The sequence below is a fragment of the Lepisosteus platostomus genome, chromosome 1, assembly GCF_059453375.1.
Source record: "Lepisosteus platostomus isolate fLepPlt1 chromosome 1, fLepPlt1.hap1, whole genome shotgun sequence".
NCBI classification, from domain to species: Eukaryota; Metazoa; Chordata; class Actinopteri; order Semionotiformes; family Lepisosteidae; genus Lepisosteus; species Lepisosteus platostomus.
Genome location: NC_142611.1, coordinates 57509090 through 57527326, shown reverse-complemented (window position 1 = coordinate 57527326; position 18237 = coordinate 57509090). Strand labels below are relative to the sequence as shown.

The 18237-nt window shown below is 36.1% G+C and overlaps 1 protein-coding gene across 4 annotated transcripts in view; it reads left to right on the top strand.

Annotated features, from left to right (window-relative positions):
• nr3c2 (nuclear receptor subfamily 3, group C, member 2) overlaps positions 1-18237 on the top strand; it is a 157548-nt gene that overhangs the window by 87127 nt on the left and 52184 nt on the right. For all 4 annotated transcript variants that reach the window (XM_088633156.1, XM_088633159.1, XM_088633157.1 and 1 more), the window contains one exon: positions 5517-5656. In XM_088633156.1, the coding sequence (XP_088489282.1) occupies positions 5517-5656 (140 nt within the window). The remainder of the gene's footprint in view (positions 1-5516; positions 5657-18237) is intronic.

Sequence of the window (18237 nt, the reverse complement as noted above, 5' to 3'; positions counted from 1 at the left end):
ACATAACATAAAATATAGTAATTCAGTGTTTCCACAAAATAGAAGCATCTGTAGCTAACTGTTACCCTGTACTACTTGAATGATAGTTGCTTGGCAAGTTCTAAGCTGAGCTGTTTCTGGCACCAAGGTTGGTTAATTAACACATGCCATAGGCAACGTTGATGATCTGTATAAACAATCACAGCTGGCAGATAGATGACTGATAAAGTTAAGTGCATGTTAACATTAAACCATAATGGCAGCACGTAGGTTAATGTGTGTCAACACTGTGAAATGTTTTGATTTTTGCTTTAAAATAAATCCAAAATTATCTGGTATAATGATATCTTCCAGGCTTCTTCTAATTATTTTAAGACATTATTATGATTTCTGTTTGCAAAGAGGTTATTATAGAAAATAAAATTCAGTTCCCTGCTATAGAATTCATACCTTTCCGTGGTGTCCCATTTTATGAAATTGCAACATGATGCATACACATTTTTTATTTTCTTCAAAACCTTAATCCTGCTTAAACTGAACACGATGCGTTACAGTGTGTGTCAGCAAAAACTAAAGAGAAAAAATGACATGTGATGTTGATTGCATAAGTATTCAAACCCATAAACTTAAAAATTGGTGGAAGCACCTTTGGTAGCAATTACAGCTGCAAATCTATTTTATGAAGCCACCAGCACTTTGTTCCATCACTCCAGCTCCTTTCCATCAGTCTTGATGAGCTTCCCAGTCCCTTCTGATGACCAACAAAACTATAACATATTGCTGCCACCATCATGCTCGACAGTAGGGATTGTGTTGAATAAGTGATGCACTTTACTGAGCTTGTGTCAGATGTGACACTTTTCCTTTTAGACCAGAAAGTTCTAATTTTATCTTCTCTGACCACAAAACCTTTTGCCACATGTTTACAGGATTACTTACTGTAGGTGCTTAGTTGCCATGTTGAATTCAAGTTGTTGTTTTTTTTTTTCAGTTTTATACAAGACCCCTTTGTAGAGTGGCTGGGATATTGTTTACCCATATGGACATTTTCTCCCGTCTTTGCCACTGAACTTTATTACTCTTTCAAAGTTGCCGTTGGCCTCATGGTGGCATCCCTCACCAGTTTCCTCCTAATCTGGCTGCTCAGTTTGAAAGGACAGCCTGATCTAACCAGTGTCTCTGTGTCTTTCACTTACAGTATCATCATCAGCTTAATGACTGACTTAATGACCATGCTCAAAGAGATATTAAGGGTCTTTGAAATGTGTGTATACCCTTGTCCAGATTTATGATCTTAACTTTATCCCTGTGTTGTTTTAAAAGTCTTTTAGTCCATATGCCTAAATCTTTGCCTGAAATTCACTGAGGAATATTACAGATATGGTGTACAATAGGTAGTGAATATTTATTCTGATATCACATGAACCACTATTATCGCACACAGACAGAGGTCGTTCAACTAATTGTGTAATAGTTTTGCAAGCCATATACTGTATATGTACGGGTATGTCTGATCTATATGGTCATACAAGAAAAGATACATCCACACACTTAATATATTGCCAAGGGTTCATGAGCTTTGAAGGTGATTTTACTTTGCTTTAGTCCAGAGAATGGAATAACATGATAATAAACAGAAACTCAGAAACATTTGACTTTTTGTACCTAGGAGGTAACAAGGTGTGCAAAAAGGAGACTGTGTTCTCAGATTGCAAGCAGATAACAACTTTACTTAACAATTAACAGATTAAGCAGCACTGCATGATTGTATTTCTAAATTATATACCATATGCCCCATAATTATATACAGGTGTATGTGAAAATAATCTCACTTCACTGTCCTGAAGCTTTTCACTGTATATACTTATCAGACATTAAATAGAAAAATATTCACTGAAGATGCTTTGAATGTATTTTGTGACTCTGCAATTACACACTTTACAATCGTACAGTAAGTGATCTAAGGGATACAAATGTTGCCCTCATTTATGTAATTTTGATTCCATGTTCAATTTAAATTAAATTAGTGCAATCCTCTTTTTTTTTTCCAGATAAAACATTTTTTCCAGATAAAACAAACCAGTTTTACAGAGTAACTGCAGTGTGTCACCTGTATGGTTAGTGGTTTTCTTTCTTGTCTGTATGACAAGTCTTGATAGTGTAAATGGTTTGATTTTCTTCAACAAATACACAATTATTTGACATGTACAGTATGCCTTCTAGAAATTGTATTTTTATAAGTGTAAGAGGAATCCTGAACTATCCCAAGAATTGTAGTTAATTTTACAGTATTTTAGAAAAATATGGTGAAAATGAAGAAAAAAGCAGAATATGAGATATTCTTTGGAATGATATTACTACTAGTACATTTCTTTCCTACGGTAAGACTCAGGCAATACAGCAATTTCATCTTACAGTTGGTTCACTAAGTTGAAAAACACTTGAAATTATTTTCTGTAGTCTGTTGGGACGCCATTAACAGTGCTTGGTATTGATTTCATAGATCTGCAGCAGTATACTAGATAGTGCAATATAAATGTTTTGAACCTGACAACACCAAAAAAGTTTTGCTCATCTTAAAGGGTTCTGTACACTCTGGGTTACAATATATTGCTTAAAATGACAAGAAAATGAATCGGTCCTTGATCAAAAGTAAAATTTACAATTGCATTTCATGTGGGGTTTTCATTCACACTTGTCATTGACATGTAATGTAATTTTTGTATTTGTATTTGTTGGCAGCCCATAACAGGGACACAGGTTCTAGGATGGGCCCCAAGCACCGACATACCCCACACACAAGATTTAAATGAAATAATTATTATTTACAATAGGGTTGCGCTATGGCAGAAAAAATGGTTCTTCAAGCAGGTTCCTGGGGAGAAAAATAAGCAGCAACTGTTATAGCTGCCTAGCTGGGAAAATAACCCACCACTGTGGGTTTCCAGCTCTAATGCTGGAAAACAAAAACAGCTTGCTCTATGGTAGAAAACTGGTTATCTAGCGGCAGGTCTTCAGCCTAACCTGAAACTGTAGCAGTAAAACAAGTAAAACCTTCAGCCAGGGAACATATTCAGCTTGGGTTGTGGTGACCTGAAGGAGTTAGATTCTGCTCCTTGTCATCACCATCTCTTCCTTCGGCGCTCTACTTATTCTGACTGGAGCAGAGTCTGCAGAAGATGCCTACTCCAGTGATTGCTGGTAATCTGTGAGCTGCATGTCAGTATTCTAGGTAGGGGGAAGCTTAAAAAAAGCCAAAGAAACCACAGGTAAAAATCACAACTTTGAAGGCGCGTCCCTATGCGGCATCATAACAGGAATATACTGTAAATGAGAAGTCACTGGTAGATCCAAAATTTAAGAATCATGCCAAGGTACTTCCTAAAGAATCTAAGGGAATCTGTTTCAGCTACATGGATGGGAAGTTTGTTTCAGTCACCCACTGAAACAAGTGTTTCTTTTTTCACTCCTAAATAAGATTAAAGTAGTCAGATGTTTAAAAGTGGTGTGGCATTGTTGGAAATTGAATTGTTGTGGATCGTGTTGCATTTGTACTATGTTGTGGGTTGCATTCAGACTAGAATACAGTATCTCAAAATAGAGTACTATAATTTAAATCAGATTTGCATATGACTCCTAGTGTGCTATATACCTGTTCATATCTGTCTAGGGATGGATATCATAATTTAGAGATGCAATGTTTATTCACTGTACACTAAAAATTAAAAATAACCTGCACTGGCGCAGAGCAGTATGATCAAAAATTCTAGAAATAATCAAATGCTACACAGTTATGGTTCCTATAGTGTAAAGTGAACCCTGTAGGATCTTATTTGGTTTATTTAAAGGGTGATATATGTCAATTTCCACTAAAGCACGTAGAATTGTGGATATATATATTTTTTAATTTCATGAAGTAGCAGGACCTTCTGAAGTTGACATATTTGGATTCTTATTATATTTGGGCCTATATGTCCATTCCATTAAGCATTCAAAGGCCTTTGAATTTTAGGAGCAAGGTAAGACTAAGACTGGCTGGGAATACTTAAATGGCAGGGAAAGCTCAGTAAGGCACATTTCCAGCTAGCCTTTTTTAGAAGAGAAATTCTTTTATCTGAAACTAACCCTGCAATTCCTTTGGTCATCATTTTGTTGAATCATACTGTATATTGCAAATATACTATATATTGTGGTGTGGAAAAATCAGCAATAGTAAATGTACAGTATATAGTGAAATGTGTTTAATGAATCTCTATCATTAAAGCAATACTAAAGTAATTAGAAAAAAAATCAAACAGTTAAGAGTTTTAGAGGAAATATCTGAAAAGAAGAAAGTTAAGATTAGCACCGTCATTGTGGGCAGATTTAACATAGAGACATTTTCTTCTTCCAAGTTTGTCACAGTTTATTTCTGAATGATTCAGGGAGGGGCACTGAGCAATGAGAGCTGGACAGCTCACCTTCCCAGTCTCTCCTTCCTGCCGCTGTAGCTTGGTTTTGAGATCTGATGTCCTGGTTCTACTTTTAGACTTTGTTTTCCACATTAAAATCTGGTAGCTTAGCAAGGCTTCATTCAAAAGGTGATTCTTCTGCGCTGCTGTTGAGAGATAGAGAAAATCACATGAAACCAGGAAGATCACAAATGAAAAGATAAAATGTTAGAGAAGTTGGACAGTTCATGCCTCAATAAGGGTGACATTATCCATGTAGGTTTAATTTTTAAAATATTTATTGGAAATTAAAATTTTCTTTTTGTGCTTTGATGAAAATCCCTTCCGAAGAGTCACATTCATACTGTGGACTGTTTTGCTGATAAGCCAAAGCTCTGATTGCATTGATTGATTGAGTCGCAAACTCTGTGGTTGTGTGCCTCAAATTATGTGGCGAACTTAAAATGTTAAATGTGCCCTTATTTGACACAAATGCTTGTTATTTTGAGTGTGCAGTTCTGAAATAAAATATATACTTAGACATTTTAAAAAAGATATCATTAAGGGGACAAAACTCAATTGGAAGTTGTTTTTTTTATCAACAATCCAAAAGCAAAAGCTGAAAACATTTTAGACCTTAACTTCCATTTTGAAGATAGTATATTCAGATACAGTACCTATTGATCTTTCTCAACCTGCTAGTCCTTTGCTGTCCCACTATGGGATAAGTCGAATACAGTCCACTGAAAAACAGCACGCCACAATTTAAATTTATGTTTGAAATGTTAGTAAATGAATCACTTAAATTATTAAAGTAACCATAATTTCTATTTGAGAGGATTTCTTACATATTACTATAAACTTGGTGGGTCAGTTACCAGTGGGTTAATCCTATATTATTTTCTATATTCTGTTGGATGTGTCTGTTAAATGAGTATCCAATAAACAAATTTGGACAAAGAAGAATGTATATAAACAAAAAATTGTTTTCTGGGGGTAAGTACCAGCAAATTCAACCCTTTGGAAATTTGACAAGTACAGAAATAATTCGGATTATTGTGCTCACAAGAGCTGAAAGTGAATTGTGCTTCTGTGATTTGTTTGCAGCTCGTCGATAAGAAATTCCTCTTCCGGTTCCTCTGCCCCTGCAAAGGTGTGTTTGGTCTGTGGGGATGAAGCATCCGGATGCCATTATGGGGTCGTTACTTGTGGCAGCTGCAAGGTTTTCTTCAAAAGAGCTGTGGAAGGTAATGTTTCCATTTTTGTCAAACTTACAGTATGCGTTGTAATAAAAGGGCTGGGCTGGTGGCTTCTTGTGTTGGATTCTTGATGACTTAATACATGTACAGTATACTGTACTTAACATACAGTATGAAAAGGTATAGACAGCATTGATGTAGTGTAACAATAAACTGTAAAAATGCACAGAGGTGGCTTGTGAAAAACTATAGGCAACATTGAACAAAAAGCCAGGGTAATGTTGGAAAACACAGGGAAATTTTTACTGCCCACTGCAAATTTATTTGCCATTTAAAACTGTATAATTTGTAAAAATAACAGTTTACAGTACATTTACATCATTCATGTGTAATACATATTTGTAAACTGTAGTTATTAATCATTTTTAACTGTAATTGCCAATCACTTTTTATTTTGTGCTTTCCAGTTTTTGGAATGGCCACTGATCACCATGCCTGCTCTTGCTGCTACTGTATGAATGAGCCTTGTAGCTTACATGAGCCATAAAAACTCTGTGCACCATTTTTCTGCAAAGGGTGTGCTGTCCAAACCATCTACTTCTTATTCTCACAGTGATACCACAGTGCCCACAGCAGAGTTTTCATTGAATGGAAAAGTGATACAGCTCCCAGCACTGTGGGCTCACAGCCACCAGGCAAGGGGTTGCCGTTATACTGCACGCCAAGGACAACTCCAACCCATCCGCCCCCAGTGGCTCTCAGCCAACTTATCCATAATAAGAGTGCATTAGTATGGTGAATGTGCTTTGACCACAAGTAGCTTTCATTCTTAAACAGGAGCTAAGGTCCTTAATATATTTTTAATCTGCAGCGTACATTTTATTTTAGTAACTCTGTGTCTTTACTCAGCTGGGACAGAACAGCTTGCTGTTTGCTATGGGTTTTTTTTTTCCGTTGTAACACAAGCACTTTTAATTTGCTTTTTTTTCCCTTTGGTTGCTACTCCAAACTTGAAAAAAAAAACATTGCTCAGAAATCCTCAATAACAAGATTGTTCATGACCAGAAAGCTGAAATAACCAACTTCCTTTTTAGGGACAGAAATAGACCATCTTGAACCAAAACCGTCCAATGAAGCGCAGGAATGGATTTAATATGAGAGTGTAAACTTTACAAGTTTCCCCTTGCCTCAGTAATATTTTAGCATATGCAAATCTTAAGTTTTCTGGAAAAAATATTTTTCCTACTTTTTTTAGTAATATAGTAGCAGCTCGTGAAATATGTTTCAACCTGCTGTTGCGTTTACTTTCGTACAGAAAGAAAGCTTTGTTCAGTTCCTTTCATACCCAGTAAAACTGTGGTATAAACTGATATATATGATTTGCAGCGTGTGTATCACTTGAAAGAAGATACTAATTGCAGTGCTAATGTGCCAGAGTATCATATGCACTCATAAGTTATGCATATTTTAAGAGTGTTGATGTTTTGTAGCAGTGGGAGGAAAACTACAGTCCACAAGTCAGAAAGGGATATGACATATAGTATTGGTGTGAGCCCTGTCCTGTAGTGTAACATACTTGTACAGTACATACTGTAACTCTGCCATGTTTAGTTACTGCAGTGGGTGCTGATAGTCCATTACAGATTCTTGTACAAAGACGTCTTCGTGGATTGTTCTGAGCCCTGCGTCCATCTCATCCCAAATGCATCCTGATAACCTTGTTTTCTGAAGCTTGTAATCCGTTCAAAAGCACTGCTATTACACCTACTGTAAGTGCTCCTGATGAAATTCTTGGTGCTCCTGGAGAAGCAAAACAAAGCAAGCTGTTAGTTATGGTTTTCATTTATTGCCCCCAACATAAGAAAAACACACGTTTGGAGCCACTGAGGAACAAATATAAAGAAAAACATTACTAGGAGGGGGTGTGGAGGGAAATTATGAAAAACCAGCTTTGCAGCACTAAACAAGCAGAACTAATAGAACTGTGCCATGATGATCTGTGGGCAATTTTTGTGTTGTCTAAAACAGGTAGTGTCAATTCTACATCTGCAATAGCACCATGAAGGCTTTAATAACAATAATATTGTGAAAACGATGCTGATCAGACCTCATTCCTTAACGTTTGAGACTACAGTGAAAATAATTTACCCCATGAATGATGTACAGTAGATTGCCATCACTTTTAATATTAATCTAGGTGATTCTTTGTATATTTTATTTAAAAAAGAAAAAAAGTCTATCTCAAATTGTAAGTACAGATCAGTATATAATATGATACTGTTTATGCATTTTTTCACCCCTGACATTGCAATAACAGGAGTGCAGTGCTTGAATGTCCGGCCTGGAGGATCCCATTTGTATTCTGCAGGCTGTACAGTAGCAGTGATTTGTGTAGTCAAGTTTATTACCTCACCTGACCCCAGTACAGCAGGGAGCTTTGCTTCTCAAGGAGATGAGTCAGCAGTGAGACGCTGTAAAAGCATCCAAGGTATATTAGGAAACTGCCTGCTACCCTCACAATATGAAAACCCTATGTGGAGTCAAGGAGATTAAACTGCAGCATACAGACACAGAAACAACAGGGGATTAATACAACTTTTGCATAGATGTTGTTGGCTCTGTAGTCCTTTGGGAAACTAATGTTACCTCAGAAGCAGTAGAGCATGTGAGTTTTTTCATGAGTTGGAAAAGCTGAGCTTTTTTCTTTCCTTTAGAAATGTAACAATAAGTAAATTTTTAAGGTTTTTAGTTATCACCAATTGGACAATGCAGGGCAGAAAGGAATCCTACTCTTTTCTGTCGTGGATTGGATCATTTGGGATAGCCCATTAGAGCCCAGTACCATCGTGTGTTTAGGAGGTGGAGAGGACCTGGATAACTCATCAACACCTTGATAGGAACACAGGGAGAGCATACAAACTCCAAAGAAAGCACCCCAGCTTAAATTCCAACCTATGCTCCTAAAGCGTTAGATGGCAACACTAAATACTGCTGTATCTCTCCAAAGACCAAAGATCCTTTCCCCACTTCAAAATATTCATATTCTACAAAAAGTGGTGAACTGAACTCCTCATCTGAGAGTTAATTAGCATGATCACATTTTGGAAACTGTTGCTCAGGTTCAAACTGCCTGTGACTGGAGACTCAGTTTACAGATCACCTGGCACTCGTGAGCTATACACAAGTATACACATAGACATACGCAAACATTTCACTTTCTAAACAAAGGCGATAAATCTGGTTTCAAATGTAAACAAACTTTACCTAGTCTGGAATTCGGGGTATGCTTTGCTTGCTCTGTGGGTGTACGCACAGAGTAAAGTAAGGTTGTTCATGTATGGTCAGAACTAAACATTAACTCAAACCAAACACCTGCTTTTCTTTGTTTTATAAGCGAAATGAACTAAATTGGTGTTTAACTTGTGTGTTTCAAATAAATACCTTGTTTTGATTTCTCACCAGCAAAATGGTTTCTCCCACAACATGTAAGACCCAAACCTTGACATGGCAACAGGGGCTGGCTAAGTAGCCAGGGTGGCGCATGGGTGGATCGATTAGTATTTTCTTTAAAATATTTATGTACAGGAGTAATGAATGACATTTTATTTTTGTTAATAATATGTTAATTTTTTAATTGTGTATTTACTGGAGAAAGGCATGTATCAGAATTATTATTTTGTAGAATTCTTTTTAGCTTTATAGTGGAATATTCTAGGGGGAGGAGTATAACTTAGAAAAGGAGTTCTTTGAGATAGTAGGAGATTGGTAGCAGTGTAGAGCAGGAGCTGCCTACAACAAACTCTTTTTTTAAATCAATATATATATATTCTTGTATTATAGTTTTGTGTTCCCCCCCACACACTTTGGTTAGTTTTTCACAGTGGTTTTTGTTGGGTGTAGACTTTGAGGACACAGTTCCTCGTAATAAACACCATTGCACTTCTTTGCAATTATGTCTGTGCCATCACTATTGCTGCAGATGCCGTATAAACTTTCAAAGGCTGAGACTGCCACTGCCTTATACGTTATTTTACCTCTATTTTTTTTTCAAAAAATAGTTTTTCTTCAGCTCTGTTGTTTGTTGTCTCTTGATAGACTTGTCATTGAACTTTCACAATGTTTGGGAAGGAAAAGCAAACTATGTTCCAGATTATAAGAACTATAAAATTTAAATATTATATTATGCATTACTTAGTTATCATGAATATGTTTTGATTAAACTAATAAATGATTGGGTTTAAATAACTGCAGACATGATTATTTTGATTTGGCTAAGTACTGTATACTGTTTCTAGCACCCTATAATATTGTCCTAAAAAGAACATTATTTACTGTTTATCTGACTTTTTTTTATTCTGCATTTTTGGCTTTTGAAAATTAGCCTCTTTTTAAATGTATATGAGGATACTTCCCTTTTCATTACTGAAGATAATGAATGAGTACAAGTTATTTTTCTGGAAAAAATCATGAAATACTGAATCATTTTAATCTTTTTTTGTAGATGCCTTGCTCTGTTGCTCAATCACAGCAACGGTAATGCATTTTAGTCAGTTGGTCCATGTATCAAGCAGCCCTAGCAAGGGACTGAAGTACAGTAGCAGCCACGCTGCCCCTAGAGACTGCCCAAAGGTTTCTAACCACTGTAAATAGGCTCATTGGGTGTTAATTAGGTAATTGTTAAATTATTGGTGAAGGCTTACTGTCCAGAATGGGTTTAACTGGTTGTGCATTTGTTAAAAAACGGGCTTGCATGATGATAGAGGTGGTTGGGTTGGTAGCAGTTTGAAAAGACAGATTTAGAGCATGATGGAAAAGTGAAGAATGCCTTTAGAGACTTTTTGTTGAAAAACTGGCTTTAAAGGTAAAATAAAGCTCCCTGCACCTTACTGTGGCCACTGTTGGGGGCTTATATAGATTGTGCATAGATCCCTGGAAACAAACTAGCTAAGGGCTGGGTCAGCCACAGAGTTTTGGTCTTTCTTCTCTTCATCAATGAAAGAACTGTGCCTCAAGGAATAATCAGTGTTGGTACATGTTGACAACATTTTGATGTTTAAAACCACTAAATACATGCAAGAACATATATTTAGAAAGAATAATTTACAGAAATAAACTTTCTAGTGTAGTTACAGGGATTACTATATGTACAGTACAGTAAGTGTAATTCCAGCATTATACACAACAATCAATATTTACACAGACGTACTTACACAAACAATAACTTAAAGAAATCAATGGTCTAAGAAGCTTGACTGAGGTGATAAATTCAGTCCTGTAGGCCAACCAATTTACTCACTCTTTTTTGAAAAAAGCGATCTTAGGTCTGTATGAACTTTAGGCCCACAGTGTATACAGTACCAGTCCACCATTTAAAACTGTAGTAATTTGGATGTTTTTTACCTGCAAAATAGCTTACTTTTTTAGTAGATTAACTTCGAGATTGAATACAAAGTCTACTGTTTAATTGTTTTTTCAAAAGAATGTAAATAGAAAGTTGGGTTACTTTGAAGTCAAAATTCGGAGTGCAACTGCAATGCAGTGCAATATATGCAGGAGTGTTTAGGGCTCTGAACTGGAAGATTGTGGATTTACAGTATATCCTGGGTGGGTGGGTTGTACTCTTGAGGAAGGTACTAAACTCTGTTTGTTTCAGTAAAATGGGGCACATTAAATAAGATTCAGATTAATAATGATTTGTACACTGAAGACACTTCTGCCTGCCTTGACTGTTGACTTCTGAATCTCTGCCAGTAGGTGAAAATTTACAATATAAAGAATAGCCTCTGCTGGTAATCATTATGTACGGTATTTCATAGATTCTGGATTTGCGCATACAGTATATAATTCTTTCACATAAATTCAGACTGATTAATGCTTTAAACGGTTTAGTGCTGCAGAGTTTGCTGAGACCTTAGATTGTTCAGAGTTGACCAATCATAGTTTATTCAGTGACAGCTTTATTTAGACCAAGAAGCCCCTTGGCCAGTTTGTTTTGACAACTGACTATTGATTTTTATTATGTACATATTGGTAAGAGCAGTGGCTCCACCTTATAGCTTAATGCCAGAAGCTAAGCAGTGCTGGACCTGCTCAGTACTGGGATGGGAGGTCTCTAAGGAAAACCATTGCTGATGTGAATTATGTTGGTGAACCAATAGGTGGCATTCTTCCCTTCAGTCCAGAATTCCCAAACCAGTGCCCCTGTATATGATAGGAGATTCTGTGCTGTAAAAGATGCCGTCCTTGTAAAGTACAAGACACTAAAAGAAGTCCTTGGAAATCTGGACGTTTGTAGGCTGGTCTAGCTAAAGTTCCACCTTAAATCAAATGGGGAAGCAGATCCTTATCTCTCTGCTGGATCTGATACTGTATGTTATGGGTGCATGATGGTTGTCAGGCATCATAAAGTGATCAAATTTGCCCTTTATCAGTGGTTGAATTGCCTCTACATACAATACAGCAAAGTCTTTGAGATGTTTTGGAAGAAAATTACCAATGTAACCTACAGGTATTCATTTTATATTACTCGTTTGTACTGCTAAAATACAAAATTCTCATTAAAAAGCAGTAATTTTGGGGGGATCCTTCAAGATGAAACACACTGTATAAAGGCAACATTAACAAAAACATTATTGTAAGATGAAGCATGGTGAAAACAATATAAGTTCACTTAATCAGGTTTGAAATGCTACAAAACAAGACTGATAAATGTATTTATAAAAAGGAACTTAGTTAAAATGGATGGATGAAAATTCTAAACTGGAATAGTTTTTACAGCCTCCACAATAAACATAAACTTCTGTTTAGATGTTTAAGATAAATAAGTGTTGCAGCCCTGATCTACAAGTATAAAGTCACATAGCTACAATTAGATCTTGTTGTGATGTATAAAATATGATCATGGTGTTGAAAAACATATTTAATTTATTTGATATGAATAATATTCACTTCACATTAATATATTCTGAATGTTTACATTAAGCTTTAATTTCACAGAAGTTGATATTGTTAGCAAACTGTTAATCCAAGCTTTTTATGTTGTTATTGTTGTATATTACAAACCCAAGTATTTTCATGTACTGCAGTGCTGCATAGCACAGAGTGGAGAAAATAATTTCTTAAATGGCTGTTTGAGACGTTGAACAGACCAGACACGAGCAGCTGGCAGAGCTAGCAGTGTATTACAAGAAGGCAACCTGATCATGCCTTTTGGAAAACAACCACAAAAACTGGATAAACACATCAAACATCAACCTCCCACTGGGAAGAAAAACCTCAGAAAGGCCTCAGGTGAGAGGAGGACATTTTTTCCATTGAGCTTTTCTAGTTCTGTTTCTTTTTAGTCACATAGACATTACTGGGAAATAATCCCCCCCACCACCACCACCACCAAAAAGAAAAGAATAAAATCATCATGAAAATCCCTCACACCTGTAAATAGACAATTTAGTGTAGTCAATCAACCCTACTCTACTGTATGTGTCTTTGGAAAGGTAGGAGGAAATCCCACCCATGAAGAATGTGCAAACTCCTCATTGACAGGGTCTCTAGTCTGAAATCGAACCCAGGACTTACACACCGTGAGGCAGTAAGGCTAACCATCATGCCACCTCATACACATAAATTAAGAGATGGTAAGGGCTGGCAATCAGGAAGATGGAAAACCAGTGATGGTTCAGGCTACCACAGAGCCCTTAGCCAGCTGACTTTCTCACAAGCTTTTCCCCTATGCATCTGGACAAGTTATAGATAGGTTTAGAGATCAGTAGCCATGGAGACAATGGGCAGCTAAGCAGTTTTCTGAGTATTGAACTACCTTAATGTTTTCTCTTTTAACAGACGCTGTATTAGAGACCAACAATAAGATCTCTGGTTTCTGACTTTCACTGAAGCCAAATGTATGTCCAATCATTCTGCACTGTTATTATGTATTCCAGTGATTCAGATGTTTTTCATGAAGATTGTTAGAGAATAGTTCTATTATAATATAATTATATAACATATAAAAATAATTTCTGAAATGTTTATCACACGTTGCATCTGAAAGGATGCTAAAGCCATTATGCATAGAAGGCAACACATTTTATTCACCTCTGAAGTGCAGCAGCTACATGGAAGACAACAGATCAGGAGGGTGAGGAAAAAATGGCTGCACCCATTAATTAATTAAAGGGGTACTATTAGCACACCCAGAATGTACAAGCCCAATATGTAATTTTATCAGGACGTAAGGGTTAACTCCACTACTTTAAAAAAAATTGTCAAGATCTCGGTTAAACATCTCATCCAAAGTACGCCACCTCCTACAGTGTAGTGTTTCCAATTACCATACTGAGACATTGGTTTGGAAATTCCGGGCCAGAGGGAAGAGTGCCACCTACTGACCACCAACACCACTTGAAACAGCAACCTGGATTTCTCTGGAGGTCTCCCATCACAATACTGACCAGGCCCAGCCTTGGTGAGCTTTTGAGATCTGAGAAAAGCCGGCTTCAAAGCGGTAACGCTGCCGCCTAATTTGTGCCTAATTACATATTCCATCTTTGAACTTCCTTACTATGGCTGAAAATACATTTTGAATTACTTATCATAACCTCTTTTGCCACGGATTTATTTTTTCTTTGTGGTTTTATACAAGATTGAAAATTAAAATTTGTATAAAGATGATTGATTCATTGGCAAGGGAAAAATATTTCTCTACTTCTATATTTGATCTTCAGCTGTCTGAATACAATTTCAAACATTTATCAAATTTAAGCTTTAAAATGCATTATTATGAGTCTTTCAACCGCAAAACCAAGCATAAAAATACACAATAAACCAAACATTTTGGTTCCTTTGTGTGTTTTCTCTCTTGATATACACCAAGCTCCAGTACATATTCAGGAGGTTATGTCACTTTAGCGCCTGTGCACTGTCAGCTGTCTGACTCACAAGGTGATTTAGTGTTTATTCAGCAGTCAAAGTCACTCAGGTGTATCATGGTTAGTCATGAATGATCAATTAATTAAAATGATGGCAAACACATCTAATCAAAAATACTGTATATGTATTTTATTTTTCTAAAAACATAATTTCAAAATGATATTTCTTTTTTGCTGAATATTTTAATTTTTTTAGATGTTCTTATTCTTTAACTTTTACTTTTGTTATTTAAACAATATCGCAGAGTCGAGACCACATTTTGCAGTTCTTGATCATTTAGTTTGATCTATAAACCTCTAGAAACCGTTTGATAAAATGCTTTAGAAATGTTAAGCAATTAAAGTACAGTATATCACCCATTTCTTATATAATGAGGTGATGTACATGGAGTACAATTGAAAAGTAGAACTCTGTAAAAATAAGTAATTCTCGTAATTCTCCGAAGCTGTAGTTTGGAAGAAGTATCGTAATCCATGTCAGCTCTTTTTGCTTAAAGACGCAATATCAATGCCAATATGTGTAGAATCTTAGCATTTAATGAATGGGTTAATTATGCCGTTCAATCTACTGTACAATTTCTGAAAGTAACATTGTTTTCGAAAAAGCTTCATACTGTACAAGGAGCTGCTCTTATCAGACTCCATGTTTCTCCCACTACGATATCTGTATTCCTGGAACTGCCTTCCAATTTTTTTGTCTTCATTTGTGTAGATCACATGATCAGATAATATTCATCTATGTTTACAGCTGTGAAATTGGAACGGGTTCTTGTATGAGGTGTAAGCTAAATTAAGTTTTCATTAATCAGTTGCACCTTTCCCATATGGCTAGAGGTTCTTTCATTGGTTAAATGTACCTAAACCTAATTCATAATTAGTCAGACATTGACAAGAACATTCGTGGTGGTAGTTCTCTACACTGCAGATGGTTGTTTTTTATATTATGTTATTTTATTTATTGATCAGTACAGTATTCATCTAAAATTAAATTTGTATTAATTGCACTTGAAAATCAGCACTATCACATGCAGTGATAAAAGTTTACATTAAATTTGATACATTCTGTTGATACGATAATCCAGAGGATCTCAAGTCTTGTCACGCAGATTCAACACTACTTGACATCTGTTCTGTATAGACCCGTGCCAAGTAGTCACACATTTTATCAGTTATCACGAATTGCATCTCACAATCTGTAACACGATGGATAAATCAATCTAATGGTATAACATTGAAAATGGTAATTAGTTGTACTCTTTTGGGATATCAAAGCATATGATTTTTGTCAGAAAAATATTCCCCCAAAATAAAACTCTGTTTAATTCTCCCAGTGCAGTTCATTAGACAATAAAGTATTCTGCATCAGAAAATGAAACACTTTTGTACATCACTGTTTCAACAAAAAATTATGAAGTTTTAATACAATTAAATACAATTTGCATTCTGCAGGAACAGTGAGAGTTAAAGAGGTTAAATTGTAAACAATGTGAAATTTCAAATTCCATTTATTATAGTAGTTTATATATTAGAAATTCTGCAAATGTTATATTAGGTGACAGCCAGTTAGATGAACCCAATAAAGCTACTGCCAATCTACATCTTTATGCAAAACACTTCTTAGGAAGAACAACCAATTTATTTTCAGCAGCTGTAAACTAAGCCTTACTTTTATGTTTTAGTGTAGCTTTAACTTCACTGATTTATCTAAGGCACAGTAGACAGACATTGTATAAACCCAGTGTCCCTGTTTATTTGGTGCTGAAAGAAGAAAGAGACTTTTCTTAAAATATTTATACAGAAGCTTATAATGGCAGAGTAGAGCAGTGGGGCACATTTCATCCCTGATACCAAATGTGAAACATGAACAATCAAAAAATGGAATGCATTCTTAAAGTGACTTCCATAGTCATTGTCCTTAAATGACTTCTGGTACTCATGCCTCGGGGACAAATGTGTTTGGTATCTGTCATCCATCCCATCTCCTAGATGTTATCTTTCTTCTTCAAAATAAACACAAATCTCAGGACATGCCATTGTAAATAACAAAATGGAAAATTAAATAATATTTGTTATAATTGTTTGTTTTGTTATTGTTATAATATTTTTATTGGTTGAATTCCAATTTTCTTTCAGCTGCAGGATAACACAGAGCCCTGCTGTACATGAATGAGCTACATTGATATAGAAATATATCCTTCTACTGTAACATCCCAAGTACAAAACGTAGCAGACACTAACACAACAGTAGAGTGTTTAATATCTTGGCTTTGTGTATTACTTAGGCACAATGTCACAATGCCACACATGTTTATGATGACGACTAAAATTTTTACCATGAACACTGTTAAGTGTGTGGGAAGACTACATAATTTTAATATGTTTGGGCTTAGACCCTTAAGAGTGGTATTACTGACCTGGGTTCTTTTCATTACAGTGATATACTGTGTATGGTAATATATACCTTGTAATGAATTTTCCTCTAAATGCTACTTTTGAGGGAATATGTTAAATAATGAGAATGTGAAGGAAAATAAAGACAAAGAAGAAGAAAAGTAGAAGAATGAAGTGAAATAGTTTATACAACATCTAAAGTTAAAATAAATTATTGCTCTGTTATTTAAAGTATTCTATCCGTTGGTTTAAGCTAGCATTTTCCTGAATACGTATTTACAGCCACCTTGACAGAAAACACAGTAAAACTATTATATCATCCTAATTAGTATGTCTTCATTTATCTGCTGTGATTTCTAAATACTGTGCTTTACAGTTTTGCCTAAAAAAAAGACATTTATTACAAATATGTTAACTGACAGTTTCTTTAGAAGAAAGTATTACAACAGTGTCAAGAGGTTGTTACTTCAACAAAGTATACAATACTTCAACAAAGTATACAATATACAACAAAGTTAAATCCAGAAATTATTCCATCAAAACAAACATTTATGATAGGTTTTTGAAGGTTTTGCATTTTTGCAGATGCTGCTTTTGTGTTTTTCGAAAGCCCCACCAACAAAAAGAGAGGTTTAATAGCAGCCTTCCTCGATAGAAGCTGACAGTTGCTGGGTGCCACAGCAGTGGGGCTTGGGCAGGGCCCTCTTTGGATTTCTAACAATCCACACAGGAGTTGCTCAAGTGCAGCAATGAGAGGTTGGCAGAGGAGCAGCAGTTCAACTGCAGGGATATTTTGCCACCCAGAATGAACACTGAAACCAGGCACGAGGAAGAGGTCAAGTGGAACACAACACTGACAAGGTTTTGGCCCAGCCCTCTCCAGTAACAGGCATGATTAGACACATACTTATCCATCAGGAATCCAGCTTCTCCATCAGACGGGAGCTGTGGTACTTCACCCTTAAGTCTTTTTTTATAATACCCTTCCAGTTTTGATAAACTAAAGGAACACTGAACTCTGCTGCCCAAACCTGGTGATGATCGTTATCCCTGCAATTCACTGAGACACTTGGATGTCCATGTTTCTTCACATAACCCTTGCTTCCTGGAGCAATGCCGGGACAGTGACTGGATGCATGAGTGGGTGTGTTCAGCTACTGCTAGTATAATCCCCTGAAGGACAAGTCAATCAAGTAGGTAGCTACGTCAACATGCAGAGGCTGCAAGGAACTTTTCAACCTTTACCTGTTCCCTTGAAGGACAACCTGAATGATGCAGCTCTCCTGAGGCAGGAGGGTCAAAGGCTTGTTTGGG